The sequence below is a fragment of the Lepisma saccharinum genome, chromosome 24 (assembly GCF_977018435.1).
Source record: "Lepisma saccharinum chromosome 24, izLepSacc3.1, whole genome shotgun sequence".
NCBI classification, from domain to species: domain Eukaryota; kingdom Metazoa; phylum Arthropoda; class Insecta; order Zygentoma; family Lepismatidae; genus Lepisma; species Lepisma saccharinum.
In genome coordinates, this window is record NC_139252.1 from 49,825,818 (window position 1) to 49,841,062 (window position 15,245).

The window sequence follows — 15,245 nt, forward strand, 5'->3', positions numbered from 1 at the left end:
ATCATCAAGATTAAATGTAAAATCTGGGAACGTAAAATTTGGGTTTCACTGTATTGGGTTTAGTCTGAGAATAAGTTTTATAGTTTTGTTAGCAAAAAGACATCTCATTTTGGTGGCAAATAGCATTATAGGTAAAAAGGCAAAGATAACCCTATTTACCAACCTATTTCTTGCTGAGAATGGGTCACTTGCACCATTGTACCAGGGTGAAGAAGCCATACTGTGGAATCTCTACCCTGCATATGAACACATTTCATGTCGTCATTATTTGTGTAATGGTGTCTCTTCAGTACCTTCAAAATTTGGAAGAGGGCCAGCTTCGGTTGCTGAGCTGGATAAATGGTCAACTTTCATCCTCACCTCACTCCAAAATTCCTGCGTTTGATTCCTGGCTTGGACATGGGATTCTTTGTGAGTACAGTGGAACCTTGATAACTCATACCTCAACATCTCGAATTCCTTGATAAGTTGATTTTTTGTAATCCTCTTGAATTGTCCATAACACTCAATACTAATTTTACCTCAACAACTCGAATAAAACCTTGATAAGAAGAATTTTTGGAGAGTGTATGGAATGCCGTTCGAGCTCAATAACTCGAAGGTACAGTTTGAAAAACCTCTATGCGTCAAAGTTAAATTCTAATCACCTCGAAGTTTTAGTCGCACGGACCTCAATAAGTCGAAGTGTAGGGTGCGTGCGTACAATGTCAGGTGATCAACAACCGTGTCGGGACTTGAACTCCCCCCACCATGCCGTGTATGTTGCCATCATTGTTAATGTGTTTAGACCTCTATAACTCGAAGTCGGCAATTTTGGCCCTCAATAACTCGAACCTAACTAACTAACTAACTCTAGTCTTCTTAAACCCGAAGGTTCATGGCTGCAGCAACACAGGCCTTCCATCTGTCCCTATCTTGAGCAAGATCTATATACTCTTTTCCATCCCTACCGATTTCCTTTAGGTCCATCTCAACGTTGTCCCTCCATCTTCGTCTTGGTCTTCCTACAGGTCTCTTACCGTCAGGTTTCCCAACAAGAATCCTGCAAACCCTCTTTCCTCTCCCATTCGTGCCACATGACCTGCCCACCTAAGTCTTCTTGATTTAATTATTCTAATAATATCTGGACATGAATACAAATTATGTAGTTCTAAATTATGTAACCTTCTCCACTCACCTGTCTACTCATCCCTTTTAGGTCCAAATATTTTCCTAAGGATCTTATTTTCAAATACTCAACTCGAACCTTGGTAAGTCGAAATCTTTGACACCTCGATTTTTTTCCTTTTTCCCCTCAAGTTCGAGTTATCAAGTTTCCACTGTATCTACATGTGAGTTTGATGAAATTATCACATCCTCATCGTCACAAGTTGGAAAAATGCAACATAAAATAACAAAACTATGAATATAAAGCTTGGAAGAAGTTTCAAAACATTTGACACCGTGCCAAAACTGTCTAAGAAGGGCTTAAGTTGTTCCCAATCATGTGCAACGTCCCACCTACACACAATTACCACACTCTAAACACTTTAATTAGTAGGACGGCAAAAGTCTACCCATATGCACTAACTTTTTGTCAGCCGCAGAACATGGACTCAGAAATATCTCAGGGCTTGCTGGGTGTAAGGAAATACTATACCAGCTTAATATATGTATTTATATATGTTTATTATTGTCTCAACACAGGGGTGTCCGTTTGCACACTTACACACGTGTCTTTACCTGAAACCTTTACCACGCTCGTGCATTTACTTGTACCACACACGTGCTTTTACCTGTTCCACGCACGTTCACCAAGAGATAAGGGGGGGCAGGGAACATCCAATTTATTCCTCGCTGTGAGGCGCCAGGGGGAGTATGGGGACCTAATTTTATTTAGGGCCTTGGTCGCTGCTGACGTCACGGGTTCCCCTGTAAAAGAGAGTAGGTTGTGCGTAGTACCCCAACCACAGCCGGGAATTGGCCGAAACCAATCGGTACTCCCGAATAACGGGCGCAGGTTAAAAGGATTAAAGGATGCCGCGACACCCCGGCGTTAGCTGGGAGTTGGCAAGCCAACCGGTGTCTCCTATGAAGGGACGGCAGGTTAGAAAAGGAAGGTCCGGGTGCTCCCAGACAAGCCGGGCAGGTAGAACCTGGGCACCTATCAGCCTAAGCGAGCGGACCAGGTAGGTAGGTTGCTGCTAGGCTCTTCTTCTTCTTTCTTCTTTCTCCGTCCTTCCTTCTGGGATGGCTTCTAGTTCTCAGGCTGGGAGGCCAGTTAACCCTGGATGTTTGCCTGTTGACATCAGGGAGCCAACTGAGCTCCGGTCTCGCTGCGCTGGGTTTTATACTCGCGGTGGCGCATGGGTGGTGAAAATTTTAACTACAAGTACGCGTTGCTAACTCATTTTTTTACATATAGCAACCTTCGTACTGAGAAACACCCAAGAAGTGACATCAAGAAAACACTAGTGGGAAAATCACTAGATGCACGCGTTAATATAAAGCAAAACTGTGTGCATTCAGACAATACAATTAATAATGAGCCTCGCAGGACTCTGCAATTCTAAACAACGAGTTGAACAGTGTAAATGACAATAATTAATAACATTTACTGAATACAGCAACCACGCAGGGTCTAATAATAAGCAAAACTAATAAACATAGAGGTGGATCCGTTAGCGTTTACAGAATACAGCGACCACGCAGGGTCAAATAATAAGCGAAACTAATTATCGTAGAGGTGGATCCGTTAACACATTTAAACTAAAAGCGTACGCCTCGCAGGGACATTCCGCTTAACTCTTTCATCAGATTAAAAAGAATATAGTGACCACGCAAGGTCTAATAATAATTAAATGGCGACCAGGCAGGGTCGTTACATATGCCCCTTCCTCGGGCGAAAATTTTGAAGAAATTTAAATCTTACAATTTATGAAAAATTTTCATGAAACATTGATTTCAAATTCAATAGAAAAATGACAGTAATAAGAGTCTGTTTCTCCTACATATTAGTCACTAAGTCATCTTCTTCCCCTACCACTTCTCTTCTTCGCTCCGATGAACACCTGTAGAGGCGAAGGTTGTCGAAGTTGACTCGGTCGACGGGTTGCCTGGTCCTGGGGTGAACTAACATTGCTGTGTTGTTCCGAAGATCAGTGGCTAAATAAGGTCCAATATACACTTCGAAGAGCTTAGCTATTGTTTTATTCTTCCTCGAACTAAGCTTATGATTTCGAACAAGAACCAAGTCGTCTTCGTGCAGCTCGAGCGCATGGCCTTTAGTCTTAAATTTTCGTTTGATATTTCTAGAGCGCTCTTTGGACTTGGCTAGAAACAGCTTTTGATTCCAGTTGGAGATTTGCGGGTCTACTTCGTTGATAGGCTAGTTGAAATGATCAAGGACTTCGTTAGACATGAATACATGGATTAGTGACCCAAGAATAATACATTGTAATAACAAAGTAACTAGCCAGCTGATAACCAATACACTCACAAATAGATACCGTGATAGTCGGATGATGTTCCAAGTCTTCCACAGATATAGTTTATTCTCCAGAACTTCCATCAGGAAAAGTGGCACAGAATACGGCGTGTAAAGAACAGTTTCGGTACATTGCAACATCTCACACTTATCTTCCTTCACTGGCACGAGCTTTTCAGGGATTCTCTTCAGAGTACAGTCCAGCACACTTCTCGACTCCTGTGTTTGGGAACCAGTCAAAATATCTACTGACTCTACTTTCCGTCGTAGGTCCGCGGATTTATACATCTCAACATCCTCTTCCTGGGCCATGTGGATGTACCGCACTGCTTCAATATTCAGAGGATTCCCTTCCTCATGATCAGGAGTTCTCCCGAAAAATAACTTCACTGAGCTTCTTCTGAATCGCATCTCTACATCGTGCTGCTCGATGAATTTCATGACTAAAAGAAGATCTGTAACAATATATTTCACAGTTCCGATCTCCAGTCCCACACGTCTACTTCCGATGACACGCTTCTTATGACTTCCAGAGAAATTTACCAATCGCACCTCTGGAACTTTCTGGATCTGTATGCCAGGTATCTTATCAACTAACTTAGTCCAGATTGAATAATTAAGGATCAAGCATTCACTTCCAGTATCAATCACACAGGTCACTGTAAAGTCCATTAATTTAGCTTGCACTACCGGAGATCTGTATCTAATTTTGGATTCCCTTGCAGACTTCAATTCCTTTTGTAAAATGGTTTCTTCAGTTTCTGTTAGCTGGAAATTTACTAGTAACTCTTGGACATCTTTATCTATTAATTTGGGCCGCTCCATCGAAGTCCCTTGCCTAAACAGGAACGAAGCATTTAGACAAGGTCCTAGTTTGTCTGGCTAGACTGGGACCTTTGATTTTGATGAAACTCCTGCGCTGTTTCTACGGCCTCCTCCTGCTCCGATGTAATGTTTTGTCTAGGAGATGGAGGTCCGCGAATCTCATTCTGCTCACCCGTAAATCGTCGTCTCGGAGGACTAGGGCTACTTCTACCCTCACGGATCCTTCTTGGGTCAGGAGATCTACGTCTTTGGTTTTGGTAAGGTCGAAAAGAGTTTCTTCTAAATTCACGCCTGCCTCCTCTTTCATTAGTGAAACGTTGAGGGCGCTGGTAATTACCTTCTGACCTCGTTTCTATGTTCCGGACTTTATAGTTCCTTGAGGGATTCTGTTCTTTTCCCTTCGGTTCATCTTTGTTCCTCCATGCATCTGGCTCGTCATAGATTTCAAAATCCTTCAGGAAATGGGTTAGGTCATCTACCGTTCTGGGCGCATGTGCTAAACAAAGGTTTCGCATTCTATAAGGAAGTTGTCCTATGATCAAATTAAGTACTTCTCCCTCATTAAAGTTATCACTCAGGTTTCTATAGGCCGCATAAACGCTCCAGGCAAAGCTCTCCATACTTTCGTGGACAAGTCTGGAATATTTCCTGTTTCTCACAGCTGTTAGCTGCCGTTGTCTAGCCTTCTCAGAAGCGAATTCTTCTTTGAACCTGGCGCAAAAGTCAGCATAATTCACGAAACTATCAATATTTCCTGCAAGCCAGTGTTCAGCTTTATCAGTGAAGACTCTAGGAAGCAACTCTAGCCTATAATGTTCGGGTACCTGCATAAGTTCAAAGCTGACGTTGAGCTCCCGAAGATATTTTTCAGCTGACTGAGCCTCAATGTCGCCTTTAAATTTAGGAATGTGGGCGATATCCGCCATTCTAGGCATCTTAAAATCTGGCCTTCTTCTAGGTGGCGATCCATCTGAAGTATCATCGTATCGAGGCCTCTTTCTTCCGTCAGCCTTCATTCTGTTGGCAGCGAATAGAGGTTCCTCAGCTAACCTGGGCGGCTCATAAGGAGTAGCATCCGGATTCAGATCTCTATCCGGAGTAAAAGGGCTGGAATGAACATCTGGAGTGGGTTCTGGCTGAACATTCAATCTTTGGAACTGAATCTGAAGTTCACTTACCCTCTGGACAAATGTTCCTGTCTGATCTTGCATTTCTCTTCGCAGAGATACTTCGAGCTTCCTTGTCTCTACCCTAAGAGAATTCACCTTCTCTTCAGCTGCCTGCTCTACGTCCTTCCGCAGAGTTGAGGTTATTGACTCCATCACTTCCTTCTGTTCCTGCACGACTTTCTCGATGGATTCGGTCTTGTCACCCAAGTTTTGGACAGCTTTCTCAATGGACTCCACTGTAATCTCTACTTGTCCGCGCCACTGAGATAATGGTTCCAGTCTTTCCTGAAGTACCTCTTTTACTCTCTCCTCAACCTTTGCTATCTCTTGCTGAGAAGTAAGTTGGATACTTTCTACTCCGGCCTTAAGACCTTCTATGTCAGTCCTCTGCTGGGCAAAGAGGGCTTGCAGTTCATTCCTACGCTTCTCTTCTTCTTCCTCTTTCTCTCTCCGTCTTTTGGCTTCTTCTTCCTCTTTTTCTTTCTTTCTTATTTCCTCTAGGCTCTCAATTAAAGCTCGGAGAGTTTCAAAGTCCTTTTCCCTTTTCTCTTCAATCTCTCGTTTCTCTAGCTCCCTTTTCTCTTCATGAAACTCTATTAGGGATCTAAGTTCCATCAGTTCCTTTTTTCTCAGCTTTTCAGCCTGAACTGCCTCTCTTTTGCGCACTTTCTCTTCTTCCTGTTTCTCTTTCTTCCTGCGCTCTTCATCTTCAAGCCTCTCTTTCTTTCTATCTTCCCTATCTTTCATCAACCATTCCAATAACCCATGGTCTGATGGAGGATTGGTCAGCGGACTTGGTTCTTGTATTGCGGTCACCGCTACCTGGGTCAGCGGAGCAGATTCACACGTCTGGCATTTAACTCCTACAGCAGGGAAGGTAGCCACATCCTTTCCATCACAGCTCCAGTGAATTTGGCGCTGGCACTGGCAACACTGGAAATGTGCTGCCTCTTCTCCCAGTTCTTCACAGCAACCAAATCCAGACTCTGAATCCATGGTCTTCCTCCCTCTACTTCTCAGGTTCGTACCAGTAAATTCTTGATCCATGTTTAATACAGTCCACACTTTCACTTTCACTGGACAGTCCCTTTAATGCACGGTTCGGTTGGCTTCACTTAATTGCACAGTTCTGTCGAGGCCCCACGTTATGGCGCCAAAAACTTTATGCAACGTCCCACCTACACACAATTACCACACTCTAAACACTTTAATTAGTAGGACGGCAAAAGTCTACCCATATGCACTAACTTTTTGTCAGCCGCAGAACATGGACTCAGAAATATCTCAGGGCTTGCTGGGTGTAAGGAAATACTATACCAGCTTAATATATGTATTTATATATGTTTATTATTGTCTCAACACAGGGGTGTCCGTTTGCACACTTACACACGTGTCTTTACCTGAAACCTTTACCACGCTCGTGCATTTACTTGTACCACACACGTGCTTTTACCTGTTCCACGCACGTTCACCAAGAGATAAGGGGGGGCAGGGAACATCCAATTTATTCCTCGCTGTGAGGCGCCAGGGGGAGTATGGGGACCTAATTTTATTTAGGGCCTTGGTCGCTGCTGACGTCACGGGTTCCCCTGTAAAAGAGAGTAGGTTGTGCGTAGTACCCCAACCACAGCCGGGAATTGGCCGAAACCAATCGGTACTCCCGAATAACGGGCGCAGGTTAAAAGGATTAAAGGATGCCGCGACACCCCGGCGTTAGCTGGGAGTTGGCAAGCCAACCGGTGTCTCCTATGAAGGGACGGCAGGTTAGAAAAGGAAGGTCCGGGTGCTCCCAGACAAGCCGGGCAGGTAGAACCTGGGCACCTATCAGCCTAAGCGAGCGGACCAGGTAGGTAGGTTGCTGCTAGGCTCTTCTCCTTCTTTCTTCTTTCTCCGTCCTTCCTTCTGGGATGGCTTCTAGTTCTCAGGCTGGGAGGCCAGTTAACCCTGGATGTTTGCCTGTTGACATCAGGGAGCCAACTGAGCTCCGGTCTCGCTGCGCTGGGTTTTATACTCGCGGTGGCGCATGGGTGGTGAAAATTTTAACTACAAGTACGCGTTGCTAACTCATTTTTTTACATATAGCAACCTTCGTACTGAGAAACACCCAAGAAGTGACATCAAGAAAACACTAGTGGGAAAATCACTAGATGCACGCGTTAATATAAAGCAAAACTGTGTGCATTCAGACAATACAATTAATAATGAGCCTCGCAGGACTCTGCAATTCTAAACAACGAGTTGAACAGTGTAAATGACAATAATTAATAACATTTACTGAATACAGCAACCACGCAGGGTCTAATAATAAGCGAAACTAATAAACATAGAGGTGGATCCGTTAGCGTTTACAGAATACAGCGACCACGCAGGGTCAAATAATAAGCGAAACTAATTATCGTAGAGGTGGATCCGTTAACACATTTAAACTAAAAGCGTACGCCTCGCAGGGACATTCCGCTTAACTCTTTCATCAGATTAAAAAGAATATAGTGACCACGCAAGGTCTAATAATAATTAAATGGCGACCAGGCAGGGTCGTTACACATGTTTTGCAAGAAATTGTCTCTATTTGGAGTCTCACCCCATCATGAAGCAGAGCCATGGAAGTTACGAGGGATGAATCCTTTCGTCAAATGGAGGCATCCCATCATACCAGTGTGTCTCTTTTTCAAACTAAACATCACACATTGAAGCAGACGACTGCTGACTGGGATTGTTGTGGCCACTCGTTTTAGATTCCCCTTCCTTTCCACACCTGTAACAGTAATCAATGGCTCGTGGGTGCTGGTGGAGGTTGCACAGTGGTTCGGATTCCAACTTTAAACTCTAGGTCTAGCCCTGATAGCCTATCTGAGTGGACTCCTAACAAACTTTGTACCCATTCATACGTTGCCTCTGGCAATATTGAGATGTAAAACTCGAGCTTTTGAGGTGCACCCAAAATTCAAGCTCGCTTCCATGTGGTTACTGCAGTGGTGGTGGGCAACGAGGCTCTGGCATCTGGCTCTGCAACCAGTATAATTCCTCTGCATGACTGTGTTTTGTCCTTATATGTGCCGTGTGCACCTTCACAGCCTCAGCTTTTAACCTACGTAAGGCGATGTTTGTCCTCCAAAATTTTAGTTACGGCAAGGGACCAGGCAACATGCATGACTGGTGCAAATAGCCCAAGTGCTGATGCACTCAAAATTTCCATTACATTCATTTATTCAAGAGGAATACCACAAAACTTTTATTTAGGCTACCCTTAGTATATTGTAGCTACTGTTAGCAACTGTTAACAGTTATTGGAAGTATTTTTAGTAAACCTGTGTAATTTTAATAATAAAGAAGTTTTCTTGAGATATCAGTCGGGTGATTTCTGGACAGGCTTTCGAGAGCTGGCGCATCTTCAGGCATTGAAGAATTATTTCACTGCAATTTTATTTTGGATGTATTCAGTTATAAGAAAACAGGTTATACATATTAATTCGACATTTTTGTACATTTCCAGGTGGTTTGCCATGCCGTCCCCTAAGGACTTTGTGAATCCCAGCATAACCCCAAGCGTCTGCCCAATGTTCCAGATTCTAGCTGCGAAGCTGAATGAACTGCAGGAGCTCCTCTCGGTGCCCCTCTTCAATGAGATGTGGCAGATGCTCTGTGAGCAGCTGAACCAGGTGAGTTTGTTACGTTCTCTAATAAAAACATCACAATCTAGAAGACTAAGGCTGGACACGCAATACAGAGGTTGTTCACTTCATATCCGACCATTGTCGATTCGGTTCTGCCACCTTGCGTATCATGCTGGAACTATGGGTCTGCTGGCCGGAGCAGTGTTGTGTCTGACCTTGTAGGTGCATGAGTGTTGGTAGTGAATGTTATCAAATGGCAACGAAAATCAACCGGTATTGGGAGGGTTACGTAATGGCCCTTTTCCATGCTAAGTTTCCATACGTACGCATTGTGAAACTGTCGGGAGAATGAGTCAACACTCGGGGTGACTACTGCGAAAACTATTGTAGCCTGTTACAAACAACAGGGTCTCCTTGCGAAACATTCACCCACGAAAACCACCAGGAGAAGGGCTGCAAGCAAAGTGTCACCCGTAGTGATAAGGGGGATCCGTCGATTGGCTTGCCAAGAAAATCCCCGGACTCAACGTGATATGGCCCACAGATTTCACCTCGCACCGTCAACTGTGAACGAAACAATTGGCAAGCGCCTCAGGTTGAAGTGTGTGCGGAAGGCCCGTGTACACCACCTTCTACCGTGCCAGATTGCCGAACGTAAGACGAACTGCAGGAAACTGTATGAAAAGTATCTGGCAGGTTCCAAATGGAAGAAAGTTGTCACAATGTCTGAATCATATGTCCATCTCACTGCTGGTAGTCACATTCGGGCGATCACATACCGTGACATTGACGGCAAGGGGCGCTGCAACTTTCAGTGCAGGGAAAGTTTCCCTCGTGGCTTTATGGTTGTGACTGGATTCGGATATGAGGATAAGTTGATGATACGCAAGGTGGACAAAAACGTGAAGGTGAATGCCAGATACTTCCAAGACTCCATTCTGACACCTATCTATCGGAGAGACATCCCTCAATTGTATGGAATGGACGCGAACCAGGTGATGATCCATATGGACAAGGCTTTGAGTCATACCGCCAGAACATCACTACGTTTTTATCAGGAAATGGCAGAGGAATTAGGAATTCGTGTCATTCCGTTTGAAGACATACCTGTGAAAAGCCCAGATGCCAGTCCAATGGATTTTTGCACATTTGGACTGTTGAAACGACGTCTTCAACATCGCTGCCCACGCACCCTGGATGGTCTATGGAACGCTTGCAGGGAGGAGTGGGACAGAATATCCCATGCCTGTCCTGCGCCGGAGCTTGCTGCAATGGAAACTGCGATGCCGGGCGATAGTCCACAATGCTGGGGTTCCAATAGAACATGATCGGTGGTGGCAGCCCGGGATCTCTTAAGGTGAGTACCCGTCAAGAATGGTCGGATATAAAGCGAACAACCTTCTGTAGATCAGAAACTGTCCGATGCAACACTTTGCTTTACATGTCATGAGACACCTGGAGAAGCCTAATGACAACTTACCACCATGTGATTTCATCCATCTAAAACCACTACTCATCCACTATAAAATGTTGTTTCATGAAGATGGCACATACCCAGACTGTCAGTCTCCTTGACCAAAGTGAGAAATCATCCAATGTTGCCGTATCATGCTTGTCAGTGTTTGCTGCACAGCACCACGTCTGAGCTATTGGAGAATGCTACTGGAGGCATATATGCCACACAGATACAATCAGACAACCTATCACATTGTGCTATTCTGTCTAATCTGTTGCGCAACAGCCTAAAAGACTAGAACATTTCAACATACAAGATTGCCAATGTTAATTTAGACAGTTTAAAATTGACATCGAAGGTTTCGGTCAATAGGTGAAACACCATGCCACTTTCGTTTGTGTGTAGCATTTCAAAGCATGTGGTTTCGATGGAGCACTGATCATCAGTCCATGATGTTCGTAATTTTTTTCAATGTCAGTAATTAAAATTTATGACAAACATGCACCAGTATGTGATATAAATTTCTTCTCAGCATGTTGTAAAATCACATTCATGATTATCGTATAATTTGTAAAATATATGTGCAAGGGAACAGCGCAACTGGTTCTCTTCACACATACTTGTATGATAAAAATCAGTGTCCCGATCCCAACAATTTTACTCATAAATAGCTTTATATTTTTTTAAAATTTTATACGTTAATTAATATGTACCCTTGGTATTTAATATTGATAAATAAATTACGGCAAAATCATGGAGAGTATTAGTTCGAATATGTTGAGGCTTCTTGACAAATATCAAAGGTATTTAATTGACATGTTCCGTTTCGGACACAGAAAAATTCCAATTAGTCACAGTATTTCCACCAATTGTATTTGTTAATGAAACTGCTGAGGAAACTAAATTGATTCTGGTGACCATCTGATGCTTTGGAGGCAGGAAGCAAATGCACCCTTCCCCCCAATCCCTCTCCCATTAGATTGTTTGATCATTCACAACTACTGTCATGAAAGAATTTCCTTTTTATCGCTGTTGAACCCCGAACATAAGGCCATCTTTCCAGGTGGTTGCCAACTCCGGCTGAAGGTGCAAACTTCAGGACAATCTCTCACTGCGGCCGGGTATGATTGATACCACGGCTCGCTATCGGGCCGTGGCCCAGTGGTTGAGAAACACTGGAGTAAGGTGAGAACTTTATTTTCAGCCGTGGAAGGTGAACAGAAATGTGACTGCATTGTACAATGCCACAAAGGCACTTAGGGAGGGTGGAGGTGACAAGGCCTCTCACATTCGGAACCTCTGCCCCCCTTGTCAACCTTAGGTGAATGTGGCCCACATTCGATCCTCGATGGAGCTCCAAAATGTGTGTGTCGATTCAGCATGGTGAGGACAATAGTTGCGAACTCTGGTCTCAAAAGCCAGAAGAACTGCATCCATAGGAATCTGCACCACCAAAGGAAAGAAAAAAGCTTCTTAGCAGAACTTGTCCCTCAAAGGGCTGTTGCATCATAGAGTTTGGTTTTTGTACTGGTAGAGAACCTGTTAATGTATCCAACCCCTATTTTTTAGTGAGAATTATTTTACTTTGCATTCAAGTGTGGATAAATGTGCTAAATATTTCTGTATCTTTTTTTTTTCAGTTTATTTTTGAGGAAGTTATCCTGGAGAACCATTTTAATGAGGGGGGAGCAGCCCAGTTGCAGTTTGACATGACCAGGAACCTCTTCCCTTTGTTCGGACAGTTCACCCAGAAGCCTGAGAACTATTTCAGGGAGTAAGTACATTTTTTTCCCCTTTCATTGAATATTGATCATCCAGACTGCAGCAGCACTTCACACATCTTGCTAAGAAGTCAGGGTCCTAGGTTCAAATCTGAGTGAAAGGGGTGTATGTTGCTTCATCTATTTCATCATCATCATTGAGAACAACCTAGATAGATGGTGATGTTAAGAATCAAGATAGATATGGACAGTACAGACAGATTTGTTAGGTTGTGTTTGTCATTGTCCAAATGTAGTTCAGGAAAGGGCTCTTCTGAATTTCTATGCTCACTTACAAAAAGACTTTGGGAACTATTGAAAAGGGCTTCGAAGGTACTGGTGCCATTCATAGTGACATAGTTGCAGGGTCGGATTAAGGTGGGTGCTATTGATGCTGCAGCATTAGGCCCATTCCTGAGATAGGCCCAGATGAAAACAGACGAGAATTTTCCGAAAGCTGAACAGTTTTCTTTTGCTACATTAACCTGAAGATAAATCTTAGAATGAAATTTGGAGCCCCAATTTCGGACGCCTAGACACAGCGTTACTTATTATACAGTTACTGTTATTCTTTGCGCTGTGTCGTAACTATAATGTCGTTGTGTTTATTGTTTACCGAAGATTTCAAGCATCAGTCTCAATTTCGTCTTAATCCGGCCCTGCATAGTTGTGTGAAAGAAATGTTTTATCATGTTTTTACTTTTATTGCTACAATAGAAAATAAGAGTATAGTAAAAAAAATGTGTATGTCTCATAAAATACCATTTGTGAGTAACTTTATGTAAACATTTGATCGACTTTGGGACTTTAAATATTGATGTAAGTCCTGGAAATCTGCAATGACAAAAGAAGTATATGAGAAGTTAAGAACTGCTGCTCTAGGTTCATCTGTCCATAGGAGATACTTTGCCAGTAGGGCTGAGCCAGTACCACTTTAAACCGATGCCGATACTTTTACCGATTTCCACCTGTACCGATGCTTGAATATTAACTAATATTAGCTTAGCTATTCCACGCCAATTGTAAACATCAACTACCACAGTTTTGCTTCAAAACATTCAAGACTTACACCAGATTATAAATATGTGTTCCTCAATCACAACCCTGTTGGGATAAAGGCAGCCAGAGCATGGTGCTGATCACATCACCTCCAAAATGGCGGAGATCGATAGAATATGTGGGGCCCAACTCCATCACCCTATATATGCATCATGGCATGGTGCAAAGTACATGAGAATCTTTACCTTTACCTTTTATTGGTGAAAAATAAGTGGAAAATTCTCATTTGGCATAACTTCCAGGATAATTATACTGCGAAAATGCTGCATGGTATTTTTTGGACCCCACAAAATGCAAAATGCCGGAAAAGTATCGGCTGGTATCGGTAAGTAAAATCCAACCGATCCATCGGTATCTGCTCAGTTCTATTTGCAATATACAACCAGTGGTTCCTGGAACGGTCGCAAATTCCAAGTAGACATTACACAAAACTTCCATCTGCCCAATATAGTGTCTCCAACTAGCACAGCACACTGTTGAGCAGTTAATTGAGAAGAGCAGAATTCAAGGCTTCACTCTGCCTCAATACAAAGAACATACTCTTTCGTTCTAGGATAAAAGAAGCATGCATTTTACTCAATCTTCCCCGAGGATCAGCGTTGCTCCTGATAGACACCATCAAGACGGCCAGTGCTGCATCGGAGGACAGTGTCAGCCAGATGCCCGAACCAAAAGATGTTTTGGCAGAGATGGGTGTCCACAAGCTGAGTCCAGAAAGATCTCTGACAATAATGAACTTAAGGACAGATCTCAACATAACGTGACAGTGAAGACTTGCACACGTTTCTGTAAAATAATTTATATGCAGAAATAATTGTACAGTGATGCTAGAGGTTTGAAGAAAGGGAAGTGTTTCTCTTATTTATCCATTTGCAATGTAAATATATATCTTTGCCAATAATGTCAAGGTTTGGGCATATTTAAGTGGTGCAGACCTTAACACTATTGGTCTAGGTCCAAGTAACCTTTGTGTTTAGAACCAACTTTTATAGTCCATTAATTAGATGCTTGGTGAGCTGCAGAACTAAATATAAGGACATTGTGAGACGTCACTTCACCTGGGAATCGAACTAGGTCTTGTACATGATAGCCAGACTTCCTACCAACTGCGCCTCTGCAGTTTTGCATCAAGGGCTGTGACCTTTTCTTTATAGTTAGGTGCCGAGAGGATAGCTTGCCTTGGTGATTTCTGTTTGTTACCTTATCTATAGGGCTTTCCAGTAGAAGCTACTAGATGTTGCTATGGTTGCAATCTGGCAACACTGTTTCAATATACAGTAGTGTTCATCAGTTCTCAGCTGCAGACCATGAAAAATGTAGTTTTTGAGTGAAATACATTGGAACTACATGTGCATACATGAAAACTTGTGCTAATTCATGTTCTGTGAAAACCATATTTTGGCAGAGAAAATAGAAATATCAAACATTGGATTATTTGGTTTGGAGCTGTGTGAAAGGTAAGGTGTATGGCAACAATTGGACAACCACTGATGAGCTCAAAGAAGAAATTCAATGCGTCATTGGAGAAATTGAGCCTCATGTGGAAGTAGCATCAGAAATCTAGACAAAAGGTGTCATTAGTAAAATATTACTTTTTCATATCTAATTGTAATTGATCTTACTAAGCCAAGCATCAAGTCAACTTTGCAGCAGGTTTTCGCATATGTAGATCCAAACTTGCGCACAGAATATAGTTCCACTGAGACGGGTTCTATTCCGACACAACTGCATACTTGCAAGAAAACAGTTATTTAATTTGTAAAATACAGACAAAATAATACATCCATTAGCAGGTATGTACTTGATCGGTTGCAATCACTGTGCAGAAGAACTAGGATCCGCAGATTCGCCAACTGGAGTTTGTATTATGCTGAAGAATCGCTGAAGATCAAGAGC

At 42.9% G+C, this 15,245-nt stretch overlaps 1 protein-coding gene across 1 annotated transcript in view; it reads left to right on the forward strand.

The window, feature by feature from the left end:
- Rint1 (RAD50 interactor 1) overlaps positions 1–14,620 on the forward strand; it is a 33,795-nt gene extending 19,175 nt beyond the window's left edge. Inside the window, exons 10-12 of the mRNA XM_083110469.1 lie at positions 8,954–9,119; positions 12,171–12,304; positions 13,903–14,620. Coding sequence (XP_082966595.1) covers positions 8,954–9,119; positions 12,171–12,304; positions 13,903–14,113 — 511 coding nt within the window. The 3' untranslated portion in view covers positions 14,114–14,620. The remainder of the gene's footprint in view (positions 1–8,953; positions 9,120–12,170; positions 12,305–13,902) is intronic.
- The last annotated feature ends 625 nt before the right edge of the window (positions 14,621–15,245 follow it).